At 39.2% G+C, this 17,407-nt stretch overlaps 1 protein-coding gene across 1 annotated transcript in view; it reads right to left on the reverse strand.

Moving 5' to 3' along the window:
• The window catches only part of LOC107702173 (complement factor I), a 35,534-nt gene extending 18,606 nt beyond the window's left edge, over positions 1 to 16,928 (reverse strand). Inside the window, 2 exon segments of the mRNA XM_016504418.1 lie at positions 12,653 to 12,927; positions 16,754 to 16,928. Coding sequence (XP_016359904.1) covers positions 12,653 to 12,927; positions 16,754 to 16,804 — 326 coding nt within the window. The 5' untranslated portion in view covers positions 16,805 to 16,928.
• Positions 16,929 to 17,407: the final 479 nt, after the last annotated feature.

The raw sequence follows: 17,407 nt of genomic DNA on the forward strand, positions 1-17,407 counted from the left end.
TGTGCATTGGCTCGTTTAGTTTACACTCGAAGTAGATTGGTCTCTCTAAGCGAGATCCCAATTCGTCGGTCATCCGACGTGACGTCTCCGTTCCCTCCTTCAGGGAACGAGGGTTACCATACGTAACCGAGACGTTTTTCCTCAGAGGAAGAAAGTCATACAGGTTTGAAAGGACATGAGGGTGAGTAAATTAGTGAACTATCCCTTTAAACTAGAAGACATGCCACATAGGTTGCAGGATATGATTACAAATAATATAGAATATAATATTGTTGCAGTGTTTTCCTTGTGGCAAAGCTTGGCAAAGCGTTGAGGCTTTTTCTGACCTGCATTGAAAATATTAATTGTTCAAAGCTTTTTACATAGTCATCTGGTGGTCAAAAGGATGAACAACACCAAACAAATTTTGTGTCTGAGTGTGCAATTAATTCTTCCTGAACTTTTTATTTATTTTATTATTATAATTTTTATAAAGAATTCTCAAAGTCAATAATCCATTCGGGTGTATTTAGACTAAAATGAGTAAAAATATTAAGCATAAAATCTGTGATATTTATTTAACCATGTCCTTCAACTCGGGATCATTTTGGATTTGTTTATAAATTATATATTTTTCATGTTTCACTATTTTTTGTGTGTGTGTGTTTTTGGATATCATATGTTTCCTATAGATTGAAGTAAAATAATGAAGTAATTTCAACTCAAATCACATGTGCATGTTTTGTATTTATTTGATAAGCTGCCGTGTAATAAGTGGGCGATACTAGAACTGATCCTGATCACATTGTTTATTTTGCAATATCTTTTGCGATCCTTCACATAAGGACGCTTTACTGGAAAACAAGACCACTGTGATCAAGATTACGCAGTGTAGAAAGATCGTCATAACCCATTTTCAGAGTTAATGAGATGAATTACTCTATTAATCATTGAATGATTCATTTAATTTGATCAGATACACAGGAACTCACGGCGGTTTGGAAGAGAAGACACGTGAAGAAAAAAACAACCCTCATGACTCCTGCAGCTCTTTCTCTAGATGTCTCTGTTCTTCTCTTCATCCTGTCGACTCTGATTAACCGCTCTCAACAGATGCCTGACATCAGACTGAATCAGACAGACAGGGAGGAGAAAAACACCAGTGGAAGGAGAAACACAGCAGCCTCTGCCCGGAAAGGTCAAAGCGGTTGGTATTGCGTCAATATCAGTTTTGCGCTAGTCAATAAAAACCGTTTACTCAGTCAATAAAAACAAGGCTACAGAAAGATAGCTACTCACATGAGCCAAGTAACAAACATGAACTAAATAAAGTCAAATGTGACAAATGTGATAAAACACCCCAATATTCATATATGTTTTCAACTTAAAAAGAAGACTAGTCAGGGAAAACTGAAAGTGCAGCAAGTGCATAAGCTGAGGAATCGGAGGAAAAAGAATTTCTCAACCCTAAAAACTTTACTGAATCAATTCAGTATTTCAACCTTTTTTTAAAGAATTAAAGATGTTTCGTCAATGAACCAAGAAGGAATTCTTGAAATTGTCCAGATCACCTTAACTTTGTGTTTGTGTGCTTGAGGTATACCAGCTAACAGGGAATGTTCTCCACGTTCTGGCAAGGTTCTCTCAATGTTATGAAAAATGTCTTCCTGTATCACAATGTTCTTTAAAGTTATCTGAGGCCTGTTTCAGAAAGGAGGTTTAGTGAAAACTCCAAGCGGCAACCTCCCGCTCTCTCTCGTGAAGCCAACAAGGAAGTGACTTAAACTGTAATTCGTCAACTGGCCGCTAGAGGCTGGCTGCAAAAGGGAATCAATCCCATAGACTCCCCATGTTAAAATGCCCAACTTTACAGCAGAAAAAACACGTTTACAGCCTGGTTCAAAAAATGATTTTGGTCTATATAGCTAATTTTGCCCTTCATGACAACTGTGAGGGGGGTGAATTTATTTATAACTCATCCGTTTAAAATATATTAAGCCTTAAAGTTCTGCGTAATTAAGGGCGTGGCCACTTGAGTGACAGGTGGATTGCCACTGCTGTCACCACCGTCGAGCTAGGTGGGCGTGGCTTCAGCAACCAGCTCTGAAAGAGAGGTAAGTTATACTAAGTTACCATGATAACTTACTCTGTGAGTCTAACCTGGTCGGGAGCAGGTTTTCTTCATTAAACCCAGAGTTTCTTTCGGTCTACTCTGCCTTTTAAAAGCGTAAGCGATGTTTAAATCATTCATTCATGCTGCAAAAATGCTTTTCTTACTGAGTATCTTTGTTTTATTTCAAGTACAAATATCGAAAAATTATTAAATCAAAATGCATTTATATACAAGTAATGATATAAGATATTTAGTCTTGTATCCTGGGGGAAACAAGTGCATTTAAATGCATTTTAAGTAATACAATTAAAATTATTGGCCATACGGCAAGAAACATAATCTTAATGCAAATGGAAACAAGATTTTTTTAAAATATTTTTCTTACCCCATTGGCAGATAATTTGCAAAATAAGAAAAATGCACTTTTTTTCCGTGGGAATCATGGGATACCATGAAAATGAAAATTAGTTCAATAATTTAGTTTTCACCTCTGATATTATAACAGTGATTAAGAATTAAACTTACGCTTTGACTTAGTCCTGATAAGGGCAAGGCAGTGGATAATACACATATGAGGCCACAATAGGAGCCACTACATATGGAGCACCAATCTATTACGAGAGATCACTCGAGGGATCCTACATGTAATAGATTCAAGTAGTGAGTACCTCTGCAAAACTCAACTACACAAGAAGTGCTAAGTGATGGAAGGGTAGTCCAAGGTTCCTAAGAAGAAACTGAACTGGACTAAATAAGCGCAATATTTCACCTCAAAAAAGGGGAAGCGCTAAGCAAGCTCTACACCATACCAGCCATCTACGTTGAAGAACTAGTGTTCAACATCCTAGATGAAACTGGTTCCATTCTCAGATTATAGAATCTTGCAAATGTGTTAGGTGTAGCTCAACCTGCAGCTTTACAAATGTCTGCTAGTGAGGCACCATTCGCTAAGGCTGAAGAAGCCGCGACGCCCCTGGTGGAGTGAGCCCTCACTCCCAGTGGGCATGGTAAGCCTCTGGCCTCATAGGCCTTAAGGATAGCATCCACAATCCAGTGGAAGATCCTTTGTTTGGAGACAGCATTCCCCTTCTGCTGACCTCCGAAGCAGACAAAAAGCTGTTCTGAAGATCTGAAACTCTGCGTGCGTTCCAAATAAATGCACAGGGCTCGCACTGGGCACAACAGAGACAGGTCAGGGTCCCCCTCCTGTCGGGGAATAGCTTGCAAGGTCACCACCTGATCCCTGAAAGGAGTGGTGGGGACCTTGGGCACATATCCAGGCCGGGGTCTCAGGATAAAGTGAGAGTCTGCCGGTCCGAATTCTAGGCACGATTCGTTAATGGAGAGAGCTTGGAGATCCCCCACCCTCTTAATAGGAGTGAGTGCAGTCAGGAGGGCCGTCTTCATAGAGAGGGCACCGAGCTCAACTGACTGCAGGGGCTCAAATGGATTTCTCTGTAAGACCTGAAGGACCACAGATAGATCCCAAGAGGGGATGAGGCGCGGCCCTGGAGGATTTAGCCTCCGGGCACCCCTTAGGAATCTGATAACTAGATTGTGTTTCCCTACCGATCTGCTGTCTATGGTGTCGTGATTAGCGTCAATTGCAGCCACGTACACCTTCAGTGTAAAGGCAGACAGGCTCCTATCCAGACCTTGCTGGAGGAAGGAAATGCCCTTCGAGAGAAGGGTAACGATCTCCACTCAAAGAACATCAGCATCCTCACCTCTCACAGAGGTGAAGAGAATGCCACTGAACTTTGGCGGGCGTCTAGCGAACTTAATCGTGTAGCCGAGCGCCGTGACTTTCGTAGCCCGGAGGGCGTAGTCAGTCGCTGAGCACAGTTCCTGCAAGACCTTTGGGTTGGGACCGCCCTCGTGCAGCTCTTTCAATGCCTTGACCTGGTAGACCTGCAGGATGGCCATGGCGTGCAGGGCGGACGCAGCTTGTCCAGAAGCTGTGTAAGTCTATGCCACAAGGGACAAAGAAAACTTACAGGCCCTGGACAGGAGTCTCGGATGGCCCCACCAAGTGGCAGAATTTTGCAGGCACAAGTGCACCACAATCACTCTCTCCACCTGGGGGACCTCCGTATACCCCCTCACTGGACCCCCATCGAGGGCGGTGAGGGCGGAGGATCCAGTATATCGTGTCCTAGCCAAGAAGAAGGCCTTCCAAGATTTCGTCAGCTCCTTGTGCACCTCTGGGAAGAAAGGTACTGGGGCTGGTCGTGGCTTAGAGTCAAGCTCAGCACCCAGAAACCAATCATCGAACCGTGAGTGCTCGGGACAGGGTGGGGGAGACCACTCCAGCCCGATACTTTTGGCCACCCGGGCAAGCACGGCTGCCATTTCAGCGTCTGCCTCGGACTGAAAGTCAACCCCCGTGGGGGCTAGCTCCGCCGATGCATCTGCGTCAGATGGCTCTAGCCCACCCTCCGATGCCACGAGTGATACCTCGTCTTCTTCACGAGCCCCGAATGAGAAATTGAACTCGCCCAAAGACAAGCTCTCAAACCCAACCAGAAGCTCTACTGGGATGCACGACACATAGGAGGATCGGAAAGTCCGCGGGGAGTCACCTGGCGGAGCCATTCCCTCCTCCCTACACTCTTCCCCAACGCACATCGCTGCGGCCTCATACCCGGAAGTAGAAGGACCGGAACGGGAAGCAGAAGTGGTGACTCACGGTCTTTTAGAAAAGAACGCAAGCTGCGAGTGGAGCGTGCCCATGGGCAAGTTCTCACAAAGAGGACATGCAACATCCACGAGCGCCAATTCAGCGTGGGAGCGGCCCAAACACTGAACGCAGCGATAGTGTCCGTCAGAAGGCGAAATGTAAAATCCCCAACCAGAAGGACATGGATGAAAAGGCATGATGTAAACCACACAATTTCACCCGTGAATTGCTCTTTTAGAGGATTTGCTCTTTTAGAGGAAATAGCTCTCAAAGATCGCCGCTGAACCACCCAGGGGTACTCTCACAACACTTAGCTGTGCGTAGAGAGGGAGAGACCACTGTCTGTGCCATAGATCCAACAACGAGAAGATCGAGAGGTGAATGAATGCTGCAATTCTCACAAAGAGATGCTGCATCGGCTCCGAAGAACAGAGCGAATGAGCTAATGCCTATTTATACCCGGATATCCAGGGCGTGGCCAGCTATGCAAATTTTGCTCACCAACTGGCCATTGGCCTTTTCTCAATGATGTCAGAGGTGTCTGGGCTCCCAAGTGCGACCCCTAGTGTCAGACTTCGACACAACATCGAAGTGGCCAACTGAAAGGGAACTCAGAGTTTCCAATCTCAGGGTAAGTCAACTCAGAGTTCAAGTTTCAACTCAGAGTGAGTTGAACCTCCTTATTGTAACGGGTCCCTGGTCTTTAATAATGTTCACAAACTGTTATTTTTACGTCGTTCATTGCGTGTTTTTTTGCTGGAAAGTTGAAGTTGGACATTTGTTTAACATATTTTACAAGTTACTACTTGTTTCAGAATGTTTAGAGAACATTCAAAAGTAATGTTCCCATAATGTTTGCACAATGGTAAAATGGAACATTGCCTTAATGTTCCCAACGTTTTCCCAACGTTCAAAATAACCAAGAAAGAAAGTTTTTAAAACATTTTAAAAACTGGATGTTTTGAATGATCTGAGAACATTTACAAATAATGTTTTCATAACTTAATGGGAATGTTGGCAAAACATTCTCAGAACATATTTTGTTAGCGGGGTAGAAATGTTAAATGACTACTAAACTACAATGAATTTCTGTATGTAGAAAATCGTCTGTGTTTTTTAAATTTTTATTTAATCTCAAGTTTAAAACAGGCCTGTAATGAGAGGATACAAAAACACGTTTGCATTTGCAAGATAAAAATACAGAATCTAGTTTTTTGCAAATCTAGTCTTAATGACATTTATAAGTGGTTTAAAATCTGATTTCACATTAGAAGTGTCTGCTGTGTGAATGAAACATAAAACATTTATTTTCACAAAATCACCACAAACTACAAAACACTTAGAAACAAAAAAAGAGGCAGGACTGAGCTTTTAAATTGCTTGATAATCAGAATTTTAATAGCAACATACAAATAGCACATAAAGTAACATCAATCAGCAAATGTGAACTGGCCTGATCCTTCATTTTACTGGTTAAATTTGGTAACGGCTGGCCAGCCTGTGTGGAAGCGGATCCAATCGAAATAATGCGCCACTTTAGTGTAGACACCAGGATGATTGGGTTCGCCGCATTTATCACCCCAGCTCACTATTCCCCACACGTACGACAAACCAGACTTGTCTGTACACACCAGCGGCCCTCCGGAGTCGCCCTGACACGAGTCCACCTTCCCCTCCAGGTCACCTGACACAGAGAACAACCAATGACAGACAACAGCAACAGGTGAACGAAGAGTCACTTAGCACATGTTACTGTTTATTTGATTAAACTAAAGCTTACCCATTAAATTAAACACAATGCATTGCTATTTATCTGCTCATTTGTATTCAAACTGTTTTTTATTTCTTCCCAAGGTTTCTTTGGAGTTTCACTGGAGGTACTAGTAAGGTACTAATCCTTTTGAAAATACTTTCAAAATATATTGTGAAACATGCTATACAAATAAACGTGCCAAACTCTTATGATACATTTGTTTAATAATATTTTATTGCTTTTTACAGATTCTGGCCACTTTCTATGAAAGCCCATATCCACCTTGGAATAAAAAAAATACAAAATGTAAAAGTTTTGAATCTCACAGTTCAGACTTTTTTCTGCAATTCTGAAAAGAAAAGTTAGAATGGCGAGATATAAACGTGCAATTCGGAGGAGAAAAAAAGTGAGAATTTTGAGACGTAACATTTTTTACAATTTACATCTCGCAATTCAGCATTTATATGTCATGCATTTCTGTTTTTTTGTTTCCACCACAGAATAAAAAATAAAGTTATTGTGGGTTGAGAACTGTGAGTTTATATGTGGCAGATTTGTGAGAAATTGCGAAAATCTGAATTCTGAGATAAATAGTAGCGATTACAGTTTTTTTTTTTATTATTATTTTGTTTTATTCTGTATTGGAAACGGGTTTCCATAACTGTCTGCTTAAAGTTTATGGAAATAAGCAGAGCGAACATTCTGCTAACCATCTGTTGCTGTGCAGGAAAACCAAAGTTGTTTGGGATAACATAAAAACTATAATGATAATATTAGTATCCTCACAAATGTGCAATATTGTTCTGTTTATTATAAGCGTGCACTGCAGTTATAATGTCTGCCACTTTAAATGCTTGAGCTCTTTAAAGTTGAGTGGATTCTGATTGGCTGCCCATGTTTTTATCGTTCATCATATGACGATATTGTCCGTCTGTGTCGTTGCCTTCCTCGTGCTATCGTAAAATTCCTACTACCCACTTCTGAAGTCGTAATTACGAGTTTGTCGCGTTGAAGTGTTTCGCTGTCGGAAAGAATAGGAATCACGGAGGACATCAGGTTCATTCTTGCCTATTTTTTGTAGAAATCGTATTAAAATCAGAATGTATCTAAGACATTTCATCAATATGCAACAAATTGTGAATAAAATGTAGCGTTCCGTTTGTTGCCAACCATATGAACAGTGTACTAGTGTATACATTCATTACGCTATTTATATAGTCAGCTTGCTGACAATTCTTAAGTTTCGGTCAAGTAAACACAGTTTTTGCTGTGTAAAATTCATACTATATGGTTATTTATCACATCTAAATCACAAATGGTTAATTATATAGGCCTACGTAAATATACATGACTGTAATCTTTATATCTCTGAAGTTATGGCTGCTTTCACATGCTATTGGAATTATCGTAAATATGAGTTTACTAGTCGGAAATTGGACATGAACGGCCTCTCAAGTCGTTTTTACAACTGGAAAACAGAAAATTTTGATACGCGTGTTTCTGAGTTTGGGTGGGTCATAGACTTTAAACACGGCGGAGGAGAGAAATATAGCCGTAATACTGTAAAGTTTTATTAATTTTTCCCACAACATCTACATTGCTTTCTCTTGTCATGTATATTTATGTATTTAAATAACCATTTGTTGCAAATTGTATAAATATTGGATATTGGATATTGACTAAATATTGCGTATACATTTTGGCTTTAATAAGATTTCCCCAATAAATAGGCAAGAATGAACTAATGAATTCTCCACGATCCCTGTTCTTTCGGGCAACAAAGTGCTTGAACGTGACAAACTCGCAATTACAAATTCAGAATTACAACGTACACATACCTGCGCACTCCATTCCAGGAAGGAAACGGTCCTTGTAAAAATTCTGGCAGTCGCTGATAATCGTCACATTTGCCCATTTTAGAATCGCTGCTGATATCCCCTCTTCAAACAAACAGACAGAGAGATAAGACCTCAACTTTACCACCACTGGAGTTAAAAAACTCAATATAAGACCAGTTAATGCAACACTGCAACAACAAACACCAACATTATAAACTTGACAGTTGAATGCAGTTGGATTTAGAATGTTGGGAAACAGAATTGTCAAACTTCTCTTAAAGCTAAAATACATGACACAACTTTTGCCCAGATTTGCAGCATGGACGGGTTGGCGAAAATTGCTGAAAGCCTCAGACTATGATTCCATCCAGTTGGAGGATTTCAGATATATTTCATATTTTGAGCCGGTTTTAGAACGTTTTCATTCGTCATGCTTTTTCGCAAATGCATGGCGCATTCTTATTTTTTTTTTAATGCGATATTTATTTATGCAGTGTTTGCAAAACATGTGACTTCCACATGAATGCAACTCTTTATTTTTTTGTCTCTCTCTCTCTGACCAGATGTAAATATATGAATGCAAATCCAGAGCTAGAAAAAAAATGGCCATTCATAATTCTATAACTTCTTTAGTGAGTCTATGGAGATTTTGATGATTTTTGTGCATTATTTGACATGTAGAGCCGAACCTCTATCGCGGCCCCAGCCGGAGATGGTGCAGGTGTCGTTGGGCTGGAACTGTTGGGTGGACCAGGGCACGCAGACGGCTCGGACCGCGGGATTGTCCTGCATGCACTTGTCTGAAAGATTCAGCTCCTCTAGCTGCACCAAAGCGATGTCGTTCGCGTAGGTTTGAGGGTTATATTCATGATGGATGATGATGTTCTTCACCGGGATGCTGTCCGTCGTCGACTGCTTACGATGCTTCATCCAGAGAGAGAACTTGATTCGGAAGGACTTCGGTTTGGGCCTAGAGACACACAAACGTACAATTGGTTTTTAGTAGTGGTTCCGTACAGTTTGATCAAAACGTGTGGTGATTGGTTGTACCTGACGCAGTGGGCGGCGGTCAAAACCCAGCAGCCGCCCAAATACGCCCCTCCGCAGTGGATCGAACCTTCATCCTGAATGGCCACCTGCCACTGTATCTGAGTCTATAAAAGTCACACGCAGAGGTCATTCCTTACTGGTTGGCATTTGTAAAAACCAAAACAAATGGAATTTAAAAAAAATTATAATTCTTTATGTGCTGCCTAGTTAAATTTGATTTGTTTAGTGATTAAATTACATTCCAGGTAGCACAGGTACGTCTGCAAGACGTCTGTTAAAGATCATCTGGAAAGCATCTGCTGTGCACAAACATCTGATAGACGTCTCTAAGATGTCAGTTTTACATCATAAACATCTTAAAGACATCTTCTAAACGTCTATTTGACATCTGATAGGAAACGTCCTATAGACGTATTGCAGATGAGCAAACACTCTAAAAAATGCGTCTTGCAGATGTAATGCAGACGTCAAATAGACGTCTCCGTGATGTACGAGTGCTATCAGGTTATTGTCATATCGACTTTTCGGTTTTTATTTCTCAAGACTGACCGGTAAGGCCTCTTCCCCTCCTACTAAGCGTTTCCTGCGCGTACGGGAAGTCGCATCGTCCTCCTGTTTGTACACATACTCCGTATTGGGAACGCCACACTGCAGCTGGCTCTCTGCAGACGAGCGAATTTCGCTGATCTCTGGAACAACATGATGGAGGGAGTGTGAGCAGATGTTGATTCAGCTGTATGATTCAAAACTAAACACACCAGCCTGAACCTCTGGATCCTGTGGATTCGCTCCAGACACCGACTACAGTTACTAAACTTCAAACTTTGACCAGATCTAGAAGGGGATCCTCCAGAGATTTGTTTGCTGAAGTGACAGACATTAGACGTGACGTTTCAGATGAGTTTGTTCTTACCTGATATCGGATCGGAAAAAACGTCTTCCCTTTTTTTAGTTTTTGTTCCATTGTTTTCTGTAACACAAAGGAAAGAGCAGAAACGTGTAACAAAACTTAGTGTGTAACAAAAATACTTCTGGTCTGTTTGAAGTTTGCAAGTACCTTCTTACAATTATTATCACTGGACTCTCCTATTCGTTTAAAATTCACTTTCTTTCTTTCTTTCATTAATCGGTTCTTTCCCTCATTCTTTCCCTCTCTTGTTTGTTCGTCTTGTTCTTTCTTTCAATCATTCATTCAATACTATCCTTCTAATCGTGTTGCACTTTCTTTCTCTTGTTCTTTCTTTTGTTCTCTGTTCTTTCATTCTTGTTCTTTTTCTGTCTTTCACTCTCTCTCTCTCTCTCGCTCTCATTCTTTCTTTCAATATTGTTCTTCCTTATTCTCTCTTTTTCTTGTTCTTTCTGTCTCTAGTTTCGCTTGTTCTTTGGTTCATTCGTTCTCTAGAAAACAAAAGCACCATAATTGTAACGTGGTTGTGTGAAGAAAACAGATGTGGTTGATTTAAAACATTTTTTTTTGCAATTAAATTCACATAGATTTCTCTCCTCAGGACAAATGAGTCCTGTCTGACTAGGACCTTTGATGAACCTGAAGATTTCTCGAGTTAAAGGAAAAGAGAAGCTGTTTCTGCATTCAGAAGCTGAATCCTGAATATATTGAGCAGTAATGAGATCTCAAAGAGTTCACTGACCATCGAGTTCATCTTCTCCTCCCAGACAGTCCCTGATTCCATCTTTGAAGGTGTGTTGGGGTATACAGACACCCGACGTACAGTGGAACGCCTCTCCTCGACATTCTTCACACAGCAGAAACAGTAAAATCAGCATTATCAGTGCACTTCACGCCAGCAATGCTAAAGTCATGGGTTCAATGCAGTGCTCTGTTCTAAACAGCGACATGAAGGGAAAAACAGATGGGATTATGTAAAACACGTAGCTGTCAGACTCACTTTGGCAGCACATCTCGTCACTGTTGTCTCCACAGTCATCAACACCATTGCAGGTTTTTCCATGGCCTAAACACTTCCCGTTCACACAGATGAACTTACATTCGCCTACTCAGAGAAAACCCATCAGTGTGAGTGAGAGAAGTGTCAAAACAACAGATTAACATTAAACATTAACATGGTGACGGCATCCGAGAGGAAAGGGCACCTGTAGGCTCCTTATAACACTTTGCGACGGCCACCTCAGTGTTTGCTTTGATTGGCTCTTGATTATGGATCGTGCACTCGGCCAGTGAGAGCTCAGATCCCATGCAGCGAATCCTCATACACGCATTTGGCCATTGAGTAGCTTTATCCAGAGCTTTATATTTGATATTAGACGCCTCCTCTGCTCCTCTGAGAGACAGAAAGAACAATGTAAGCAATTAGTACATGTTGAGTCGAGAGAAAGGACGTCTTGTGTGCAGGTGTGTTTACCTGTCGACATTCAGAGGGTTTCGACAAACCACATTTGCTGCAGCCATATTCCAGTCTTTGCCACATACCAGCATTTTCCCCAAACGAGTGTTTATCTCGACCACGTTATTAGACTTAGAGACGCTCACAGTTACATGCACCTTGTCTCCCGCTGGACACAAACATGTATGGAAAAGTTGAATACTTTCTAATCACACACCAAATCATCTGACACTCTTAACCCTTGTATTATGTTCCGGGTCAATTTTGACCCGAACACCTTTTTGAGTTGTTGGAAATACTGGTTAAGCTAGGATTTTATTCTTGAACTTGCATGATTGTTTCTCATTTTGGCCTGCAAAGTTTTGGCATTCTGACATTTCTATTCCGGTAGTGATGTTAGTGGGTCATTTTGACCTGCAAATGTACTGGTTAACGGTAGCTGCAAAGACCTAAAATAATTTTGAAAAACGGTGAATTTTATGTCGTCCTTTTTGCAACTGTTGTCTGACTATTTACATTCATGCAGTTGGCTGACATTTTTGTTTGAAGAAATGCACACTGCGTAGAATTTTTAATCGGTTCATGTTTGTGAATTTTTCTGGGAATCAAACCCATGATCTTAGCGTTGCCATGCTCACTGATGCACTTCTGGAAAGCACCAAAAAATTTAAACGAGTAACTTTAGAAATAAATACATTTGTGACCCTGGAGCACAAAACCAGTCATAAGGTTCAATTTCTCAAAATTGAGATTTATACATCATCTGAAAGCTGAATAAATAGCTTTCCATTGGTGTATGGTTTGTTAGGATAGCACGCCGGACCCAAGAAATCCTCATCAAGTACTTTTAGGGGTTTGGATTTTGAATTGGTTTTGGTTTTGGTCCGTGAGTCTGCTTTTGGTTCATTTTCTTCAGTTTTCTTCATTGACTGGTGATCCGAGTCTGAATTTGGCTTTGGCTTCAAGTCTGGCTCTGTGTTTTCCCCCAAAAGGTCACCAGTTTTATTCTTCAAGCCTAAATCTGTTTTATTCTCCAAGTCCACACTTTTGTTTCTCCCCTCCAAGACTAAATCTTGTTTTTTCTGCAAGACAGCATGTGGATTTTGCTCTGGTTCTGTTGGTGACTCAGGCGCTGGTTGATTCTCCAGACTCTAATCAGATGAAATAAACTTTAATCAAATGGAAACTGTACAACAGTTCAAGTCTTAATTCATATTTCCACAAATGAAGGTCCTAAATGTGACCCTGGAGCACAAAACCAGTCATAAGGTTCAATTTTCTAAAATTGAGATATATGCATCTTCTGAAAGCTGAATAAATAATCTTTCCATTGATGTATGGTTTGTTAGGATAGAACAATATTTGGTCGAGATACAACTATTTGAAAATCTGGAATCTGAGGGTGCAAAAAAATCTAAATATTGAGAAAATCATCTTTAAAGTTGTTCAAATGAAGTTCTTAGCAATGCATATTACTAATCAAAAATTAAGTTTTGATATATTTATGGTAGGAAATGTACAAAATATCTTCATGGAACATGATCTTTACTTAATATCCTAATGATTTTTGGCATAAAAAAATCTATAATTTTGACCCATACAATGTATTTTGGCTACAAATATACCTGTGCTACTTAAAGTCCCCATGAAATCAAAATTAAAGTTTTTTGGGTGTTAGTATCAATATGTTAGTCTTAAGGTTATCTATAAGGCAGTGTGCTCCAAAATTCGCATTTAGAAGATATAAGCATTCAAAGCTTGCAGTTTGTCACTTCCGCCAAAACAGATTTTTTGACGTCACATCGTACTTCAGCTTCTCATCAAATCTTCTGACCAATCAAACGCTCTCTAGAAGCCGAAGCGCCCGCCTCCTGCACTATAAATAGACGCTGAAGCGGCTGAGATCGGTCACTTGTTCACAGTGTAGTATTTACTGTACAGTGAATGGCACATAGTACAATGTAGGCACTAGGGAACGATTCAGATAGTGTAAATATGCTTTCGATTGGTGCAAATGAGGTCTGGTTTCACGTTGTTTCACGCAAACCGCGGCAAACTTTGGCTCCGGTCCAGAGACGCGATCACACGGAGCGGATCATATGCGCAAGTCGGCATATTTTAAAAACTTTTACAACTACACAGCCTCAGCATGATTGTGATCACTATTTTGTTTTACTAAGAGTTTCATATTGAATCTAGAGGGTAATCTATTAAGACTGTGGCTGTCAAATGCGCTTTACCGAACTCAATGGCTCTGGCCCCAGCAGATATAAACAAAACGCTATTGGCTAATTTAAAAAGGAGGTGGGGCTGCTCGATATGTCCCGCCCTCTCTTCCTGTTTCAGTTGAAATTACATCACCACATAGAATAACGCTGCGTGTTTCAAGGCACTTCAGGGGACCTTTAAGACTGGTTTTGTGCTCCAGGGTCACAAATGGGAACGTCTTAAAGTCGTGGCATTAAATTTTGCATGCACTGCAAAAAACGAATATCTTCCTCACTATTTTTGTCTTGTTTTCCAGTACAAACATCTAAACATCAGTAAGTCAAGATACATTTACTGGAGATGCAAAATGAAGATATGAAGCTTTATTTTGAGTTTAAGCTTAAAATAAGAGCAAACTTCTGTCAATGGGGAATTAAAACTTGTTTCTCTTTAAGCAGATTTTCTGAGCTCACTGGCAGATATTTTTCTTATTATTTAAAAATAAAAATCACTTCATCACGATACATTTCTCAGAAAACAAGACTGCTTATCATGTTATGTTTGCATCTTGATTAAAGTTAATTAAATCTTTAAACATTTTTACTGTAAAACAAGACAAAAATACACTTTTTGCAGTGTGATCAGAAGAAACAGTAAAAGTTTTTCCGTATTTTACTAAAGGTGTTTTTTATTTTTATTTATTTATTTTGTAAAATAAAAAATGAATGGAGATCGGTTGGAAGCTGTATAATCAGTCTTTGAAGGTAAATTTGGGGAAACTAATTGTGTTCTCTCTAGACATCTACATTTAGAAAACATCCTTATTTTTTTTTTTTATTATTGGTCTTAAAAAGGATTTTAAAAAGTCTTAGATTTACCTTCATGAAACTTGCAGAAACCCTCAATAATAATAATGTTCCTAATTTAGTTGTCTAAAGAAAGCTTGCCGTTGCATATTACGATTATTGTTCTCCTGCTAAATGGCTTTTGTTTCTCTTTTGTAAATCACTTTGGATAAAAGCGTCTATTAACCCTCTGGTGTTGTTCGCGGTCAAACGTGACCGGACACCTGAAATGTAACTTTTTTTTTATTTTCAGTAAAATCAATGTCATATATTTTAATTCAGTAATATTTTTTATTTTGTATTTTGAGGCAATTCCATCATACTAATTAATATTTATGCAATAATTATAATAAATTTTTCCCATTTAAAATAATAATTAAAAAAATTCTAAAATTGTTATATCTTCAATTAAGGCAGTATTTCATGTTAAAATAGAGACAATGCCTTTAAAATCCAATTTTTGAAGGCAGATTAGTGCCATCTGGTGGGAGTAAAAAAAGAAAAACATCTGAAATGCTGTGCTTTAGCCACTAGATTCCTATAGAGCTCTGTAGAACAGCCTTATAAATGCTCTAGTTGTTTTTAGACATAAATACTTTTTTTTTTTAAGTTGTGGATTTGGATTTATATTTAGACATTCATTCTCAAAGACAACCTTTTGTAAAGGTTTAGAATATATATATATTTTTTTTGAAATGTCAGTTTTTGCATTAATTTTGCTACAGTCAAACCTGAACACAAAGAAAGACATTTTACACACAACCTCAAAATTCAACAAAAATTAACAGGAATGCTTTATCAGAGGTTAATCAATCTGATTTCAACCTCTTATTTGAGATTTCTGGCTCAATTTTGCCATATTGTAACAGCCACACCAGTTAATTTGTGTGTATAATAGTGTGTGTGTGTGTGTGTGCGTGTGTGTGTGTGCGTGTGTGTGTTGTGTCTGTGTGTGTCTGTGTGTGTGTGTGAGAGTGTGAGTGAGTGAGAGTGAGTGTGTGTGTGTGTCTGAGTCTGTTTTGCACTCGTGATATTTTAGTGTCACCCCTTCATTGCTGTGCAGTTTTTTTTCTGATTTGTAGATTGTACACACAAAATAATTCTCTGTATTTTTGCGTATTTCCCATTAATTTCCAATGACGGTCATTTTTGACCGTGAACAGTGTGACTATTTTTTTTATGACCATTTAGCTTTTTTGAATCAAGTCCACAAATTTTTATTTTTTTAATTATTTTTGTGTGTGTGTGTGTGTGTGGTTACATAGCGACTGCCATAAAAGTCATTGAGTTTCATACCATTGCGTAGAAGTAGTGATTTTTAACAATTTTTTTTTTTTCTGGTCTGAAATGACTGATCAACACCAGAGGTTTAAATGTGCAACTCCATCAATCTGAATAATGCTTTATTTTATTGTATTAATTTATTCTTTTGGAAAAATTAACATTGTGACGGAAGAGATGAAGGGTAAAAACAATAACGTGAGATCTGCTAAAACAAACAAACAGTAGTTTGGACGTAAGTCAGATTCAAAGCAGATGAAGTGTGAACATGAGAAGGCGAGCCAAATTTCATCAGAGTTGCAAAATACAATATTTTGCAATAATTCAGCTACATGTTGATGCAACAGATGACTTAACAAACTAAGGTGTCTACCCTGAAAACAAAACTCACGCTGAATGTTTTATAGCAAATGTGAATCACACTATCACATGAAATTAAGAATTATATTATAAATTATAATCAGAAGAGTGCCATTTGTGCTCTATTAGCGCCAGTAGATTTAGCAAAAATAATGACTGTTTTCATGCAGGTTTCCAAGACAGAAACACACTTGACTGAATAATTATCATGACTTGTTTTTATCTTTCTACAGATGAATTCATCAATGATTCATATGATCAGATGAAGTAAGCAGAAACTCACGGCGGTCTGGAAGAGAAGATACGTGAAGAAGAAAACAGTGAGGACCTTCATGACTCCTGCAGATCTTTCTCTCGTGGTCTGTTCTGATCTTTGTCCCGTCAGCTCAGTTCACCCAAAACACTTCCATCACACACACATTCAGACGGAGCAATGATTAACCGCCGTCAACAGAAGACAGACGTGGAGGAGGAGAAAAACAGCAGTGGGAGGAGAAACCAGAGCTTCTGCCCGGAAAGGTCACAACTCTTGGTTTATTCACATTTTAATCATGTGTAAATGTCCAAAATCATATATATATATATAGAAAGAGTCTCTTCTGCTCAACAGGGCTGCATTTATTTGATCAAAAATACTGTAAAAATTAGAAAAATTATTCTAATTCAAAACAGCTGTTCTCTATGTGAATATCTGTTAAAGTGTAATGTATTTCTGTGATGCGCAGCTGTATTTTCAGCATCATTACTCCAGTCTTCAGTGTCACATGATCTTCAGAAATCATTCTAATATGCTGATTTGCTGCTCAGGAAACATTTCTGATTATTATCAATGTTGAAAACAGTTGTGCTGCGCAATATTTTAGTGGAAACCGTGATGCATTTTATTTTTAAGGATACTTTGATGAATAGAAAGTTCAAAAGAACAGCATTTATTTGA

The sequence above is a fragment of the Sinocyclocheilus anshuiensis genome, unplaced genomic scaffold, assembly GCF_001515605.1.
Source record: "Sinocyclocheilus anshuiensis isolate Anshui unplaced genomic scaffold, SAMN03320099.WGS_v1.1 scaffold1762, whole genome shotgun sequence".
In the NCBI taxonomy this organism is placed as follows: Eukaryota; Metazoa; Chordata; class Actinopteri; order Cypriniformes; family Cyprinidae; genus Sinocyclocheilus; species Sinocyclocheilus anshuiensis.